The 19389-nt window shown below is 34.7% G+C and overlaps 1 protein-coding gene across 6 annotated transcripts in view; it reads left to right on the top strand.

Moving 5' to 3' along the window:
- Window positions 1-19389, top strand: part of stj (voltage-dependent calcium channel subunit straightjacket) — a 241739-nt gene that overhangs the window by 135300 nt on the left and 87050 nt on the right. For all 6 annotated transcript variants that reach the window (XR_016192865.1, XR_016192864.1, XM_089233705.1 and 3 more), the window contains exons 3-13: window positions 1434-1544; window positions 1683-1742; window positions 2133-2289; window positions 3354-3485; window positions 3778-3832; window positions 8162-8312; window positions 8632-8706; window positions 10549-10638; window positions 10752-10865; window positions 16308-16386; window positions 19233-19282. Coding sequence is in view for 4 of the 6 variants with exons in the window: in XM_089233705.1 (XP_089089831.1) it covers window positions 1434-1544; window positions 1683-1742; window positions 2133-2289; window positions 3354-3485; window positions 3778-3832; window positions 8162-8312; window positions 8632-8706; window positions 10549-10638; window positions 10752-10865; window positions 16308-16386; window positions 19233-19282 (1074 nt within the window). In the remaining 2 variants the exon portion in view is untranslated. The remainder of the gene's footprint in view (window positions 1-1433; window positions 1545-1682; window positions 1743-2132; window positions 2290-3353; window positions 3486-3777; window positions 3833-8161; window positions 8313-8631; window positions 8707-10548; window positions 10639-10751; window positions 10866-16307; window positions 16387-19232; window positions 19283-19389) is intronic.

Below are 19389 nucleotides of genomic sequence, written 5' to 3'. Positions count from 1 at the left end.
TCAAATTTCTGAAATCGATTTCGTGCTGAAAATTGAGACGAAATCTCTTTTAGTTAAAACCCTGCTCTTGTGGGGTTGGCGAAAAAGCAAAAAAGAAGGGAGGGGGTGAAAGCGAAGGTTATATCCTTATGAAAAATGTCACCTGAAAATACTATCCGAAATTTTGTGGAATAAATCAAGACAAATGGCTCTCTGTCTGGAGAATATATCTGCTTTTTTTTCCTTGATCGAGCAAAAATGACATAGGAAAAGAAAAAGGAGCATTCCGCGTAAAGAAATTGCACGCCTCCTCCATACCTATGAGGAAAATAATTGCTGGAAAGATGGGGCAATCTTCTGTTACTGACGTTGTGGAGTAGACTTTCAAAGTGCTACCATTATTTTACGTTATTAACAAGCTTTCTCGAAAAATCTATAGTTTAATATGATATACATAAGTTATATATAGTGCAATGCATTATCGAGAAAAACATTAGAGCAGAAAGTACATACAAAAATTATCATTCGAACAAAGTAATATTGCATGCAGTTATGTTCGTGCGATACGTATTCTGATAATAACACTAAAAAAAAAAAAATACAGTTCCACTCGATTTTTCGATATCGCTGAATTATTGATACTCATTTTAACTTTATCGTTTCATTAGCAGTGCCATCTACCGGTTTCTCTTTTCATTCAAAATTCATGCAATTCGTCGGTACATTTTACAGAGCACAATGATAAATTCCAACATACACATCAAGCGTTTTTTGTCTTCAGCCTGCCGGGCCTTCTGTAAGCCGTTCTAATCGCCCTAAGGGCAGGACTCGGCGTAAAATTCTCTCATTCCGCCGCGTTTCTGGTGCGGAATACGGGTATTAAAGATACCCGTTTATGAAACGATGTACAAACAACCATGTATATTATATGGTTATATACAAAATGTCTTACTTTGATAAGTTTTTCACTTCCGAAATCAGGAATGATTTTTCAAATTGTCAAAGAAATTATAAAAAATCAGGTGATGAGGGATTTCTCGTCCAATTATTGTTATGAAGTTCAATGTTATTAACGTTCAATTACTAATAATTTATTATGTCTGTTTGTAAAAAGAAGTGAAAACAGATCGCCGATGTTACTTATTCTCTACATCAACGCTTCCTAAAGTGCGAATATCGCCTCCTGGGGACCGATGGGACATACCGGGGGAGACATCACAATACGATACGATAGGTCATACGGGTACGATATAGGATCCTATGGATCGCTCAGGAAGGAGGATGATGAGAAAAATAATTTCTGAGGCGGAGGGCGATGAGCAAAAAAGTTTTCGAAACTATGTTCCACACGATCAAGATAAAATGGTATGAAAGTAACATGTAGTATGAAAGTAATGGTATGACAGGCACGTTTTTTTACATAGAAAAAAAAATCCTCTTTATTTTGTTTTCAGACATTTAACGAGTTGAAAGCGAAAACAGTTTGGGTTGATGCTACCAAAATGCTTGACGACATGAGACAAAATGTCCAAAATATGATGTCGTGGAAGACTGAAGTTGTAAAGGTATATTAAATTCATCAAAATCTCCTTAATTCTTGTAATTATTTTTCATATCCATTATATTTAGACTATTTTCATTTGCTGAAACAAAATTGTTATTTTTATCACCGTTTTTTGAGTACTATCACTTCTTTTTTTTAGAAAATACGTAATGTTGCTGAGGTAGCAGTGACGAAGCACACGTATGACCATAATATTAAGGTACGAACTTACACTGTATAGATATATTTCTTCTTTATATCTAAAGCAACGAGTCGAAGTAATACGTACATATTATTCTTACAAGACTCAGATATTAAAATATTAGATTGATACAGATCTATTTCACCAATCAGCTTCTTTTGCTTTTGAATTGAATTGATTTTCCATGTTAAATTTTGTGATACCACAACGCATACAGCTAAACAATGATTCCGGAATTTTCATAACATTTGTTTCAAGCCGATAGCACCTGTTGAATCCCCAAAATATTTAAAATTGATTATTTCATAATTATTAATGACGAAAGAAACTTACTAGGGATATGTGTATTCCTATACGGCAACAGCATATAATTTGAAAATAAGTAAATTTTTTTGTCTCTTTTTATAGATTGATTATTTTAATGCCAAGAAATTATATGAAGACCCAGAAGATCGCACGCAGGGTTTTAAGCAGTTGAACTTCTTGCCTCATAGAAATTTTGACGGAATAGCTGTAAATTCTAACCATAGCGTCTTACATATTCCAACAAATGTATACGATCAAGGTAGTTATGTTTTATTTGCGTCATTGTTGTATCACTTCATAACATATTATTCCCAGTTTGGCCATCTATGCCTATTCAAAAAGTAAACTTTATCAATTATCAACATCCTTATTTTTTTAAATAAAAATTAACTTTGAAATTATAAATTTTAACTTGTTGTTAGCTTGTATTTTGAATCTATAAATGTTTAAGCATTAATAGTAAATAAAACGTGTGTGAGCGTTAACCAAACACAATTTTGGTCTATCACTGGAGGTAGTGCACATCACTGTTGTTTTACCCCAGAAGGTATGAGTTACGTCAAAGTTGGTTCCTAATAACAAAAATTCTCAAAATACGAGCATTATTGTTATGTGGGTGCTGCCATCTTGCTTCCAAATTGGCAATGAGGGGAACATAATGTTTGAATAAATGTATTTTTGGAAAGTTGAGAATCTCTCGAGACTTTTTTTTTACAAAACTGAAATTGTAAAGGTAAAAAAAGTTTGATTTTCGCTCGTCAAAGTTTGGCAAAAATAAAATATGTAATATTGTATACCTTGAAGATGATTCTTTTAATCCTGATCTATTAGACTCAAACAAAGACGGATATCTGCTGTGCCAAAAAGAAATAAGTGCTTTATCGAAAATACAATCTCACGCAATGAGTTTTCTCCCACAGCTATTTACTTGTCATTGGTATTGTCGGTCTCATAAAGGATAAACGTTCTTTCGTTGTGAAAAAACGCAAAAAGTAATAAGAATAATCATCTTAAGATGTGGAAGAAAATCCTTACGTAAACATTATATTCACGCCAGTACATATTGCTTTTATATAACAATTCGTAATAGCTTTGGCCCGATCGGTGAAGACAATAAAAACAAAAACGTCGGTATTATAAGACGAACTTGGCAGCATAAATCACTTGAGCTGTATAATATAATATATCAGATATAACTGTTAATATATTTTCATTCGATTTGTGATTTTGTCTCTCTCCTACTGTGTTTATTATATATTATATTTTTCTTCATTATTACCTTCAATACCAAGTCTCCATACTCGTTGAATTTTGTTTTTACAGCCCCTGATGTTTTGAATGCTATCAAATGGTCTGAAGAGCTGAATCCTACTTTCAAGAATAATCTTGTGTACGATCCATCGCTCATTTGGCAGTTTTTCGGCAGTAGTACTGGATTTCTTCGTTTATATCCAGGTAAGAGAACATAATAAAATTTATATGAGCGAGTCTCTACCTTTATAGAATTTCTACATATTTGGTATATTATAAAATGTCACCGAATTAATTCTTAAAAATTTACTGTATTTGCATGAATGTTTGAATTTAAAAATACAGTAGGTAACTGGATATGACGTATGGGAGTTAATGTACGTGTGTTCGAAAATAGTCAGTGTAGTTTGAGAAAAAGTATTTGCATAGTAATTTGCCCTTAAGTTTTCTGTTGAAGCAAGTTGGCTAATTTTAATTATATTTTTTTTTGTTTCAGCAACTAAATGGCGTTACAATACTCCTGATATGTACGACTGCCGTATGCGACCTTGGTATGTTATAATAGTTTATTTTTTTTAATTGATGAATTTGTTTGAAGATTCTATGAGTTATGTTTTGTGATGTTTTCAAACTTTTTCTGTTTGTTTAGGTTTTAAAGTTTTTGAATTAAATTAATCCCGATTATTCAACATGTTATTTTTTATGTACAGTAATATGTACGATATAGCAAGTGCCTAAGTATGCAAGGTGTTTCAGAAATGATGGGCCAAAACCTTAAGAGGTGGTAGATCATACCGAGAGAATATGAATGAGTTTCTACCATGGATGGTCAAAAATAAAACGTGAAACCGCTAGTGGGCGCAAAAATCTCCCGTTACACTGTAGTAAAAATGTTATTCTCTCCTTAGAACATGGGCGGAGATACGGGGGGGGCGTGGGGGGGCATTGCCCCCCTAGTGTCAAAGGTGGAGTCGACTGATCTAATGTATATATGTATATATGAGCTGACATCATCATCATCGTGCCCCCCCCCCAGCAATAATGACCTTGCCCCCCCCCCCCAGACTTCCAAGTCAATCTCTGCCTATGCCTTAGAATCATCTTTCGATACTTCAAAAAAAGATGAGTCAAATTTTAAGTAGTGGTAGAGCCGACCAAGATTTTTACCACCATTCTTTTTTTTGTTGTGGGATGCATGGTCAGAAAGAAAGCGTAAATGCATTAGAGGGCGCAGTGAGCGTGAGTTTTATGTTGGCACATAATACTTGGCGCGCCCTCTAGCGCAGTTACGTTTCATTTTTGACGATGCATCCCATGAAAATAATGTTTGATTTGATGTATTGTACCACTTTTATATAAATTTTTTATCTTTTTGAAACACTCTGAATTTGTTATAATGAAAGAAATATTAATTGAAAACTTATTTTAAAAAAAAAAAATATATATATATATATATTGAAATTATAAAAAGAAAAATGTGTGTATTTATATTTATTATTTTTTTACTAATTAAAAATACGGGAAGAGAATTGTTGGTTTTTTTTTTCTTTTCAATTATTTCTTACATATATTATTTTTCTATTTCCAATCGTAATGTTCATATAATTTTTTGATTCACGTAGATGAAATTCGAAAATAAAAGTTAAACAAATATATTTTTTTTCTTTGATGATGCTGCTTCACGGAATAAATCAAAGCATTACTTGAAATAATTTCGATAAATACGGTCTGTTTTTACAAGCCGTAACATGTTTTCATTGTGTAATACTGCTCGCGAATTACTTTCTTTCTTTTGGAAATTCGGATAAACCAAGAACTCCGTATAACTTGAATTCAGAACAAATATATAGTAGGGACAGTCACTTCGAAATTGGTAGAACGCCCTCTCTTTGCGAATGTGGAACCGGCTCGACTGTATCAAGAGCAGCTTCAACACCTTTCACAGTAGAAACTTTTGTAATATCTCATCTTCTTTCCCGTCCCCTTATGTCAAATGCCAGGAGGCCCGTTAGAAGAGTCTGGGAATCGATATAAGACGTTAGTCATCTTGACACAAAATCTGATCGAAGTTCGGAGATCTATATGGGCCGATTGCTCCACTCGACTCCATCTGTACGTGATGGCAAACGGGTTTCGTTTAGCTTTGTATGAGATTTCTGCATGAAAAACTCTCACAGCATCACGAGGAAGATCCAAGATGTGGCCTCTGTTCATCTCTACAGAACAAACGATTGTCTTCAAAGTTGGGATCATATCGATTCCATGGATGAACGTAATCTTAGATACAATGATACATTCATTCTCTTTTACTTTTGAAATAAGAACCTTAGTGTCCCTTCAGTAATGTATACAGTTCATATCTGTTTCATTTTAATCATCGATTGAAAATTGCGCGATCCAGATATTCGTTCTTTGCAAATGTTTGAATGGATTTCTTTTTCTTCGAAACATAAAATAAATGCCAAAAATGGGCTTTATCGAGACAATGTTTTAAAAATGAAATTTCGAGTAAATTTCAAAAGATATTTAATCAGAGTATTAATTACTACAAGAATGACTTAAATGTACACACACAGTATTTTTTTTCGCTTCTATGAAATGAAATTCGTTTCATCGTCGCCATTTTATACCGTATATGCGAGGGAATCGGATCTATAGTTTCAATGAATATTTTCAACGCTTGTTTAAGGCAGTGATTCTCAAAGTGTGCGCCGCAGCTCCTGGGGACGTCTCAGCGAACTGGTTTCATTGATCTATATCTGTTCATTGTTTTGAAGTGGTTAGTTTTTAGACTATTCTGGGGGGGACATGGAGTAACGTATTCATAGTGAGGAAACCGTGGATGGCAAAAGTTCGAGAACCACTGGTTCTCGAATGAACCATTCATTCTCTATAAGAGGATTCTAACCAAAACGTGCGTGTATGATAATGTGCTACTCGTTGCCAGGCAGTCATTTGGAATTCGTTTCAGTTATGTGCTAACCACTGTAAATACACGTTATGCAAAATTCGCTTCATTCGCAACCCGTGATATATGTACTGCAGGCATCGGACCACTTTGCTCGATTGTCTCCTCCTGGATTCGAACCTGGATTTCATATGAGAGACAGATGTTCTACCAACAGACAACCGAGACCAAATTGTCACAAAATTTTCTGTACGGAATCATGCCCTCCAGTTGTATAATACCCACTTTCACTCTTGAGTACATTTGTATTTTGCCGCACAACCCATGCTCTTCTGTATTCGTACCACTGCATATGCCATCGTTTTGGTCACAAGTTTTTCTGTACAGCATCACGTTCTCTCTTTGTATAATAGCACCCAATTGCACTCTCGAATATATTGTACTTAGCCGCAACATGCTCTTGTAAGAAGATCTACCACACGCAAAGAAAGGCTCCAGAGGTGCCCTAAGGTTTGAGCCCACACGTTGTGTACAGATCTCTCTCATTTAGAACTGTCGCATACGCTAATGAGTGTCGCAAATAATCTCTGTACTGTATCATGTGCTCCACCCTGTTTTGCATCATGTTCCCGCTCTATACAGCAATACCCGCTCGTTTTTTGGAATTTTGTGCACCTGACGCAACATGTCTGTCATATTTTGTACTTTGTGCTGTCTCTTTGCCTTGTTGCCTGCACAGTACCATGTACCCCCACTCTTATACTGCAATACCCCATTGGTCCTCATTGAATATTTCCTATTCTGATGCAACATGCAACACTTCACTATAAATGTCATGCATATGTATCCCGTTGGAGCTTACAGAACTTCTCGTGAGAATAAAAGGCTGCACAAGTCCCACCTAACGCAAAAGAAGCCAAGTGCCCAATAAACAGACTAAGACAGCCTACTCATGATGAGGATGGGAACAACATTCATGCATCCAGGACGGGAAGCCCTGCATGTGAGCGGAAAGATATAGGGTTGACCCAGGCCGAATGGGAACAAACCCGTGCAGCCATGCCAGGTGGCCCTGTACATGGGCCGTCGGGCGATATCTTGCCGATATCTCATGAACAATGAACTCTGAGCACTCGTGAACTCGATGTGGCTGAATTCCAGTACACAATTCGTGCTGTCCCCCTTGACACGAGACCGACCTTTTCGCAGGGGGCGCCCTACAAAAGTGATATTGACTTTGATACAGCTTCTTTCCCGTCATAGTGTGTGCCCAAGTGGGCTCTCTCTCTGCGTTTTATATTTATGTAGTTTAATTGTACCATTTTCTATTACTTTTTTTATATTTTTCTCACTTTTCTTTCCTTCTGTTCACTTGGTTAATCGGCCGGACTACCAACTTGAGTTTTTTTCGGCAAAACCACGCTCTCTGTGGCACTGAGCTTACATCGCTAATGTGACAGATCCTGGTTGTGCTCGGTTTGTTCAGTTCAGTGCTTTATGCATTGTCATAGAAATTCAGATCTTACTGCGTTCTTTTTTTTCAAAAACTGCGATTATTCATTGACTGGTTCATGTTAAAATGGTTCAAGCTGTTTAACTCTAAGAGAATTATGGTAGTTTAAATTGAGATTATGATCACCTAATAAGCCGTATGTTCGGAAATTTTACCTGGCCGCATCAAATATTTATCACAATCAGATAAAAATTTCTGAGATGAGTGCTAATCTCTAATATCAATAATAACAAGTTAATGTTCGGTCTTCAGAATAAGTTTCTGGACTATAAAGCCGTGTTTTGACAGTCGAGGAGACTACTTTAGATACCTACTGCAAGTTTAGATCCAACATCTGATTTAATTCCGCCAGGAATATGGTTCTATGACCCGGAAACGTCTAATGACACCGGCCGTGAAGTTTGCGATCTTTGTTTGCTAGTCTGTACACCATATATTGATCATATTTTTCTGTTATAGGTACATCCAAGGCGCAGCATCTGCCAAAGATATCGTGATACTCTTAGATGGAAGTGGCTCCATGACTGGTCTAAGAAAGGAAATTGCTCGGAACGTTGTTCTCAATATTCTTGAAACACTAAGCGATAACGACTTCGTTACTATATTGAGAGTTCGTATTCAAAACTACTGAATTACTTTATTTTTGTACCTACGAAACATAATTTTTCAGTTTAATGTAAAACACTTATCGCAATTTTTGTAACTATATTGCATAGTAAAAGATATAAGGGTATAATGCAATATTTAGATTTTATATATATATATATATATATATATATATATATATACACAATTGAAAGCCGGCGTAGATGGTCGGCTTTCAATTGTATTATCTAACCCAAAAGGTAATTCATTTCTAATATTTAGATTGTTTTTTTTTTTGGAACTCCTTTAAATTCATATAAGTTGGTTCTTTCATTTATTCCCAGTTCTCTGAAAGCGTGAAATCCGTTGTACCTTGCTTCGAAAACACGCTGGTTCAAGCTAATGAAGCTAACCTCAGAGTAAGTATTTTTTTATTTTATCAAGCATTAATTTTCATTCTTATACAGGGTGTCTCAGCACCAGGTTTACAAACTTCTAGGAGGGGTAGGGTACGCGTAGACTACTTGGAATCACATAGTAATGCATGGTTGAAAATGTTTCCTGATGCGGTAGGAAATACCAGAAATGAAATTATACAATTAAAATGAACACTCGTTTCAATAATAAATGTGCATCGAAAAAGTAACGAGATCAAAGGTGTTCAAAGTGTCATCCACGAGCTCAGGGGCGTAGCCAGAAATTTCGTTCGGGGGGGGACCACTTTCATTTCGGGGGGGGACCAAAGTGACAGAACAATGGATTTGGCCATCTTTTTCCCTTTTTTCGGTCATTTTCTCACATTTCGGGGGGGGACCAGACCCCCAAGTCCCCCCCCCCTGGCTACGCCCTTGCACGAGCTGTAATGCAGGTCTCACATCTCAGGTGCGCATTGAGTTTCGAACATTCTGGAAGATTCCGGGCATGTCTATGACTTCCCTGCAATGTAAGCAACAAGTTCCTCAGTATTAAGAAATCACCAACGAATAAGGCAAATACACGAAAAATACAAAAACTTCTAATGCATTTCAACACCAATGGGTGTAGTCTTTAGAGGAAAAAATATTTAACCATTAATCACGCTGAGCGATGATCCCACTTGGGTTGGATACCAAATCTTAACTCTCGATTGCTCAGCAGAAAAAAAGTACGTCTGTTTACTTCAAACGTCGTGGTCAGAACTCCCAAGTTCCTCAGTGCTGTCAACAGGGGTGTCATACACCAATGTTCTGATATGCGTCCAGTCTGGGGACTCCGGTAGACGTAATAAAGACATGATAGATCCGGCGATCGAGCAGGCCAATGCACCAAAAGCCCGGAGCCACCGCTCCCGTATAACGCCATCTAACGCGTCAAGAAAGAATTTCCAACCCTGCATTACATGTCATTCCGAGTCGTCTTGGTGCACCCTACTCTTCCTAGAATTTTTTAAACTTGGTACTGAGACACCCTGTAAATGTATATCCAGTGCATATGTATATCATTTTAACTTCTGGAAGGCTTCATGGTGACGTAATTAAAATTTATGTACCACAGACTTTTATTTCTCAAAATAAGTATCAATTATTGATAATAGGAGAATAATTATTATAATTATTCATTATTAAACAATGCAGTTGATACAAATATCATTACAATTAACAAAATTCATAACAAATATTATTATTTATTTTTTGCTGAACATACCGATACAAGTTTAAAAATTTGATCTTATTTTTCATGAGTAATTTTATTTATCAGCTCCTCAAAACAGTTTCTTATTGTAAATGAAAATTACTAGCTTAATATACAATCAAATTATTGGTCCAAATGCTCATATACACGTCAATAATGTGTTTTTATGCAGTGATTCATTGATATAATGCGGTACAAAATCATCATTTTGAATTGGTAACTGTCGTTAATACATTTTGAAAACGGCTATTTTATGAGAACCTTGTTATTATGTGTATAGATACTCAGACAAAAATGAATTCATATCAGTGCGCTAGATTAAGATCCCAATCTACTGTTCATGTTTCAAATGAAATTGATATTCAAAAAAACAATAATTAATAAAATGATTAACAAATAAAATATAAATAATGAAATAATTTCGAATTAGATTATGCATTTTCGTGTTCACGCTCAATCAGTGGCATTGCCGAAACAACCATTTCGTTAAATATAGAGGCTATCATAGTTTAATGCACTCTTTTATTAACATTTCTAATAGGTTATACTAATCTTTAGTCGATACAAATTTTTAAATTTGCATTTTTTAGGAGTTCCGGGAACTTCTTAAAGACCTAGACACAGTCAATATAGCAAACTTCACTTTGGGTCTCGTAACGGCATTCGAGCTCTTGCAAAAAGTAAGTACCACGATGACGACATGTATTTTGATACTTTTTCTTTCGAAAATGATATTATTACTAGTAAAAATGAAGTTAATCGCATTATTATTTTTATTTTTTGTAATTCGCAGGTCGCTAAAAGTAATGAAGGGACTCAGTGCAATCAGGCTATTATGCTCATCACAGATGGCGCACCGTATACTTACGAAAAAATATTCCACCAATACAATTGGCCGAATATTCCAGTAAGTGTAGATCACGAGTTGTTTTTTTTTTTTTTTTATTTGTGTGATTTATTTATTTATTTTATTTTTGCGGGAAAGGGGGGGAGGATTCAAATTACTCGCGGTTTACAAGAAATCGACTCAACGTTGAGTGCGAATTTTCTATCTTTTCATCTTTGCTCTGTTGCTTTAAAACTGCCTCTAAAAATTTATATTTACTTCATTTCTCCTCGAGCAGCAGAAAACACATTCATAAAGCAAGTCAAATATTGGCTAGCGAAAAAGTCGTTTCAACAACGTTTCCTCTGCCTTTGCACATTCAACTAATTTATGGCTTCTTGAAGCAAAAAAAGAAAAAGCGAAAGAGCGAGAGAACTTCATTTTAAACATTACCTTTCTTAGTTTTAAGCTTTCCAGCTCATATATTTCACGCCTTCCTCATCATTCTAAGTATCAAAATGCGTTTGAAGTTTCCGGTGTAAAGACATTTTTGAAACCTTCGTTGATCCTAAAAGTGAAACTGCAAAGCATTTATATTTTTCTTATTTGCATTGTCCATGTTTGAAAAGTTTTAGAGAAAATCCCATATTGAAAATTTTCATTTTGGAAGAAAAGAATTTGGAAAATGAAATTCACAAAAATATGCATTTCTAAAGTTTCGTTTCATTCTTTCGTGAAACGATTTCACATCACTGCGAAAGTTTAAAAAAATATATATTTTTTTTACGCTGTGGAACTGGGGTCACAAATGCACGACCCGCGAAAACATCATATTTGGCCCTTAAAACCATCTAAAAGAATCAAGTTCAGATATATAATTGAGTTTTATTTAAGAATTTAAATATTACCGTAAAAACGGGATATTTTTAGGAAAAGAATTGCACATTTTTGCAGACGCTATCCGAACTGTGAGTGTTACCAACATGATTTCTGGGGGAAATATAACTACAACCCCCAGCTTACTTACCATGCCCGATTATTTAAAACTATTTATAAAATAAATTCCCGATTATTGCCATGCCCGATTATTTAAAACTATTTATAAAATAAATAGGATGAGATATAATTCTGTTGTCCTAAAGTTACCCCGGAAAGTACTTTTAGGACAAGAATTCTTTTTTTCTACTCTGAAAGCCATAATAGTACTCTTGTCTGATTGTTGCCCTAATACTAGCTTGTAGAAATTTTACAGGAAGAGTTTTGCAATGAAAAAATTTTCATTGTTTTTAGTTTGTTCCTTGAAAACAATTTTTTTTTAGTTTTTCTCCCAGTTAATTTCTTTTTGTTCTTTTAGATTTAGAGTTTAAGAGTTAGAAACTTGATTTTTTATACGGGTTTCAACAATTAAGTAAAATAATTAAATGAACCTGAATAAAAAAATAACTAAACTAATACTTTCAAGCTACTTTTTTTAAATACAGGTGATGGGAAATTGAAGTGATTGAAAATTTTTCACTTATTTATAACGTTTTATTAAAACACAAAAATAGGTGAAAACTGTACAAATATTGGAATTTGGGAATTCTCATTGACGAGCGGCTTAGGTTTTTTGAAGATTGTTTAGCGGTGGTCAAAAAAGCGAATAGAATACTCGGTGTCATTTTCAAAAAGGTCTCTTCGCGTTTTCCTAAAGTCATTCTTCCGCTTTTCCGAGGCTTGGTTCGTCCTGGACTGGAGTATGCTGTAAGGTTTTGGAGACCAATACCTACAAAGGGCATAGACTTGGTTGAAGGGGTGCAGAGAAGAGCTACGTGTGTCCTTATTCGCACGCGGGGCTTGGAAGAGAGACTTCATCTTTTGAATATGTTTACATTGGATGTGAACGCAGGTGTCGGGGAGATATGATCGAAGTGTTCAAAATTTCCAACAGGATGGACAGAATGGAATATGATTTATTAATTCGCCGTCAATCGACTGCTTTTACAAGGGGACCCTAGTATCGATCGGTAAGGGACAATTCTATGTTACGGTGTCGCCGGGAATTTTTCTCTAATAGGGTTGTTAATAAATGGAATAACTTACCCCCGGGGGTAGTAAATTCTAACACAATTGGCACGTTTAAAAAGAAATACGATAAACATGTTGGGGTAAATTGAGAAGCTATCCATACTTAGAATGAGACAAATTGTTTATAATATTTTTGATTGCATTTTTAATTGGGTGCTGTATTTTAGTAATATATGATACCCATATTTTTTATAGGCATCTTTTTCTCAGCCACCTCGTTGGGCATTTTTCCTGTTGTGGCCTTGTATTTGTATTAAGATGAAATTATCTATTTCTTCATGTCAACTAGAGAAATAAATCACCTTTAATTTTTTTAGGGGTATATGAATTTCTTTTATCAAATTCGTAGCAGAGTACCAAAGTTTTTTTTGTAGTCTTTGTATGGAAATTTCCAATATTTTCCTGCCATCTACATATACTTGAACTTTCAGATTCAAAGTTCAAAACAAATGAAAAGTGTCAGAAAAAACGAAAAAAAATCGTTCTTAAATTACCAAAATTTAGAGAGCAACGTCCTAATGTTACCTCGTCAAATGTAATGTGTTTATATTTTATTAAATAAAAAATTAGCATGCAGAAACAATTCAAACAGATTAATCATCATAAAACTATAACTAATCAAAGTTTTAAGAGGTTTCACAAAGCTATGATAATCACTAAATAGAACAAACAAGGCGCCAACAATCATAAGCATCACTCAAAATATATTTAAACCTCTTAGCTCATTTCCTCTGTGCTATTAAATTTAACAAACACGACTTAATTCAAACCCTCAACAACTAAACAGAAAATTGTGAAATAATTTATACACATATACAAATACAACGCCACAACAGGCAAAATGCCCAACGGAGTGGCTGATAAAAAGATGCCCATGAAAATATGGATGTCATATATTTCAAAAATACAGCAACCCAATTAAAAATGCGATTAACACAAATTATAAACAATATATACACATGATAAAATATTATACAACGCCCATAAAGAATACTTATGGTTGTCTTATTCTAAGAATGGATAGCTTCTCGATTTACCCCAACATGTTTATCGTATTTCTTTTTAAACGTGTCAATTGTGTCACAATTTACCACCTCCGGGGGTAAGCTATTCCATTTATTAACAACCCTATTAGAGAAAAATTCCCTGCGACACCATAACCTTGCATTGTCCCTCACCAATCAATACTGGTGTCCCCTTGTAAAAGCAGTCGATTGGCGGTGTACTAAAAGTTCATGGTCCATCCTATCCATCCCATTGAAAATTTTGAACACTTCGATCATATCTCCTCGACACCTGCATTCATCCAATGTAAACATACTCAAAAAATGAAGTCTCTCTTCAATAACTCAAGCCCCGTGTGCCAATAAGGACACGCGTAGCTCTTCTCTGCACCCCTTCAACCAAGTCTATGTCCCTCTGTAAGTATTGGACTCCAAAACGTTACAGCATACTCCAGTCCAGGACGAACTAAGCCTCGGAAAAGCGGAAGAATGACTTTACAAGTTATATAACGAAATAATTTTAACGCTCTTATGTCAAAAAGTATTCAGTATATATATCAGATGCTTTTGATTTCTGCGGATAGATCTCATAAAGGTGAGTCCAATGGTACCACTTTGGTTTTAATACCTCTTCTTGTCTGGGCACCAAGCTTGCGGCCCGCTTTCGTAACGAAATTGATCGAGAGGTTCGCAACGCATATACACGACATTGATATCGTCTGTTAGCTATTCCGAAGACAAATCTGATGATCCTAACTTGATTACATCGTTACCAACCCGGCGATTCAAGTCACAATGAACGTGTTCACATCAGAACTTGCGGCCGTGTCTATGATAAAGACTATCCCAATTTTTTTAAACGATACAATTTAAGTGTGCGTGGAGTTTCAACTGTATTTTCAAGTGTGCCGTGAGATAAACATAAAAAATTGAATAACACTGCGCCAAAACAAATAATTAAACTGTAATGTAATGGAAGATCTCTTCAGAAGATCAGCTCTGCTTTCAACACGATGCGCCGCCACATCTGGGTGTGACCATATGACACTATTTTACGGGACAGACTTGTTACTTTTTTTAAATTATAGCTGTACTGCGTATATATTTATCTTCTTTTACCAAAATTCATTTGATTATTTTCATTTAATTTATTCATTTGATTATTTTCATTTAATTTATTCATTTGATTATTTTCATTTAATTTATTCATTTGATTATTTTCATTTAATTTATTCATTTGATTATTTTCATTTAATTTATTCATTTGATCTATTCACACACATAAGTTCAGTTTCCGTTCTTTCTCAAATCGCGAGGACCCGGGTTTGAACCCCACCAGCGACGCAGTGGTGGTAGGCTGTAGTTGGTTTTCTGTGGTTCCAACTTCAAGGTGCGAATGCGAGCTGAGATCTTCTCATTAAAAAGTCTCACCACATAGAGCAATACAAATATTCAATCATTCAGCTCACTCACAATTTCTAATATAGATAGCAGCACTAAAAATTCATACACAACACTAAATACGGACTTAGACTGTTAGATACACGTGTAACACTTCCCGCACAACTCATTCGGTAGTAAATTGCCCATGACGATAGACTGGAGTTATACTCGGTTCGAAAGAAAGAAAGTAGACGGAATGTGTTGTGGAACTGAGACGAGACTTATACTTTTCGTATCCCACCGGCGCCACAGTGGTGGTCGGCTGAAGTAATTTTTCTGTGGTTCCCAACTTCGAAGCGCGAATGCGAGTCGATCTCCCCGTAAAAAATTCTCACCATAGAAAGCAACAGGCCTACAATGGTATTTAATCATTGCACTTCACTCTCCATTTGAGATATAGATGGCAGCAGTGAAAAGTCAGACACAACACGAGATACGTACTCAGACTGTGAGCTACACACACTCTTACTTCCGGCACAACTCATTCTTTCGGTAGTAAATTGCCCATGTCGATTGGACCGGACTTGTGCTTGGTTTGAAAGAAAGAAAGACGAGAAGGTTATCTCTCTCTCTCGGAATGGAGACTGGCTGTGACTGAGTGACTGATATGTGTGTGTGTCAATAGACTTTTATAATACATTAACTTAATGACATTAAATTTGTATCAAATTTATTTTAGCATTCAGATTAATGACTTAAAGTTTTCTACAGTGGCGTGCGCGTTCTTTTGAAACCCAAATTGAACTAGAATTGAAAATCGAAATAGAATTATGTGATTAGCATAAGTTTTGCATCTTCATGCTAACTTTTTGACTGAATTCATGAAAATAAATGTCAAGAGTCTTTATTGTTCATCCATCGTTAGTTCAATTGATGAACTATGCTCTTGATAGTTATTCCCACGAATCCAATCGAAAAGTTTGCATGAAGATGCAAAACTAATATTATTCATACAAACCTATTCTACATTATTCTATTTTACACAAACTAGCATTAATTTTCTTTTCAGGTTCGTGTTTTTACTTATCTTATCGGCAGGGAAGTGACTGATATGGACGAAGTTCAATGGATGGCATGCAATAACAGAGGTACATAATATACAGTATTGCGTAGTAATAGTCCATTGCATATGTTGGTGCCCAAGAAATAGAATTTCTGTAGAAAATCTAATAGTGGAAGAGTTATAATTACGACCTAATCAAAATTAATGCATTCTAGATGTGTGATTAGTTATTAATTGTTTATTTTGTTTTCAAAACTTGAAAACAAAGCTGTTGATTAAAAATGAAAGAAATATTCATTTAAACAATGAGTTTATTTATCTCAATAATGAAATGCTTGATTGTTCAATGAATGGTGAATGTCTAAGAATTTTAATTACTTCTTTTGCAGCATGCTCATTATTTAATTTTAGCAGTTTTTGTAAATATACTCTTAGTTATATTGCCAGAATTACGAAAGAGCATTGAGGTATCTGTTGGTTTCACTTAGGACAAAAATAGAAAATTTAAACAGTAGTATTACGTAGTAAAACATATCAAATAACTAGAGCCCGGAAGTTAATGCAAAATGCCATAAATGACTTTTTTTGCCTATTTTCGAACTTTTTTGTAAAAATGCCTTTTTTGAACTTTTCCAGCCATAATTGCCTATTTTAACATAGTTTTAAGTTTATTAGTCAATTTCAGAAGCCATAATCTGCAAAACTTGGATAATAATGCAGTTATAATATAAAATATAATTAAAACATAAAGACGGATTAAGTGCAACCAATTTTTCAGCTACTTTCTGGACCCTTAACAGCATATTTTTTAGTTATATTTTCTTCCTTCTAAAAATTATAAATGCCTTTTTTTAGTGCCTATCTTAGGCATTTTTAGTGCCTTTTTGCCTACCTATTTCCACCATTTTTCGGAACTTCTGATCTCTACAAATAACATTTTCCTTCATTTCCACCTGTTGTCAGTGGAGCCAGTTAAAATCAATTTTCATAAAAAGGCTCTTACAGTAATTTTTTCCCCAAAATATCTTCTAGTGCGTTCGTACATTAGTGTTTTGTTCTTTCTAAAAAGATGATAAGCGATGTGATGAGTGCTTTTTTTTCCCGTCATCCCGATTATAAATGTTTTACTGTCTGACAAGTACTTAGAATGAGTCTTGAGAGCTTTTTTGTCTGCATCGAAGTCATGTAGCTCGCTAAAGACTTTAGAAATTTGTTCAAGTAGTCTTGATGGAAATTCTCAATCAAATTTCAATGCGATAAAAAAAAGTACCTTCATCAACGCTGTACGTTTTTCAACTCATCGCACAAGCTACTACGCGATTAACCAACTGACATTTACTTAAACAAATTGCCGAGTAAACAAATATTTTAACTTGACATTCTTTATGACTTTGACTTTGTCATCGAACAATTTTCTTATTGGAAAAGCGTATAAGGTATCTTTCGCCGTGAAAAATCGTATCCAGGAACCGAATGCAGATGATGATGACCTTTATTGTGCTTTGCGTTGTGTACATAATAAGCAGAAAATTTCCTTTCATTTGCAACAACCTCACTTAATGACTAAAGTTTTAATTTATTTTCCACTCAAAATTGCATTACGCTCTACACATCTGCGTTCTTTTAAAAATTCTTTGATTAGCAAACCACACTCACCTCTTTTTTTATTTTCTTTTTTTCCAACCGTACTGAAAGTTATCCGTAAAATGCGTCATCCGCGTTCATTTTTCTTTTAAGAAAACGCAAAATTTCCTAGGAATGGTGTTGAGGGGGTAGGCAAAAGAGAAAAGATGGAGACGAACAAAAGAACGTTAATGCCTCCAAGTTTAAACATCAAAATTTGCGAGCACTTTTTTGTTTTGTTTTTGCTTTTTTTTTCCAGCCAGAAGAAGTTATGTACTTTTTTGTTTGTTTGTTTAATTAGTAAAAATTGGGAATTCCATACTTCATAACGTTCCATTGTTTTCTATTTATGTCGACGCATTTTTTTCCAATTTTCTTTTCTCTCCTTTCGTTGTTTGTTATATTTTCCGTTAAAAAAAAATGTTTCGTTTTTTTTTAATCGAATCCAATTGCAGAAAACATTAATCTTTGATATGGCAGGAAAAAGCGTATTCAATTTTCCGTAAAGCTTGTTTTCTTTTCCTCAGGACATTATGAGAAAGAGAAAAAGTACAAAATTAGTTGTCTCTTACTGCAAGTTTTATTGCACAATTCTTACTGCCTTTTCTTCAGTTAGTTATTGATTTTCCAATACCAATACCCATCACATCCCGTTCCGGTGCCAAAAAAAAAAAAACTTTCTTTTTGATTCTGCCAACCGATCCTTAAATTTTATGGGTTTTTTTTTTCTCTGTTGTTTAGTGGTCAGTGTTATCAAACTATGGATTTATTTGACTCTAACGTCTTCGTCGGGCTTTGAAAATTTCGTGTGAACCGAACTGCTCTACGTGAAACGTAACTTTTAAAGTTATCGATTATTTTTCATCGTCCTTGTATTACATAAAGCAATTTTAAGCAAATTTCTGACCACTACTTCCAGAAAAAAAAAAGGGTTAGGACACGCGTGTGTGTGCTTTAAGAATTCTTTATCGTCCAAGAATTGAGAAAACTACAGATGATTTTGAATTTTGAAATTAATCAAATTCGAGCCTTAAAAAATATATGAAAGTTTCTTGTAGATCTTTAACCATAGTGATACGTTTGACGTCACTTTAAAACTTGATTCATTATTTTATTTGCTCTGAGATACTCTTTTGTTAGCTGGTAAAATAAACATTACTTATTTTTTATTCACCCAAAGAAAGTTTAAAAGACCGAATGGAATGCGAGAGACTTAAAAAAAAGTAAATTCCACAATGTTATTACTACTTTTATTATTATCGTTGCTGTATTTATATCCGTTTATTTGACGAATAGCATTTTTTTCAGGCTATTACACTCACGTCACTACCTTGTCAGAAGTCCGAGAACAAGTCCAGGTAAGTCTCTATTTCAACTTATATTTAACTGCATCTCGTTATTGTACTATTAGCTATCTTCATGCATTTCATGTCCACAACACACGTGCGTACTCATATTGTCGTAT

Source organism: Pholcus phalangioides, unplaced genomic scaffold (assembly GCF_987345545.1).
Source record: "Pholcus phalangioides strain wild (caught in Gottingen) unplaced genomic scaffold, Ppha-v1.0 ptg000007l_1, whole genome shotgun sequence".
Taxonomy (NCBI): domain Eukaryota; kingdom Metazoa; phylum Arthropoda; class Arachnida; order Araneae; family Pholcidae; genus Pholcus; species Pholcus phalangioides.
Note: the sequence above shows the minus strand (reverse complement) of the source record. Positions and strands in the feature narration are given on the sequence as shown.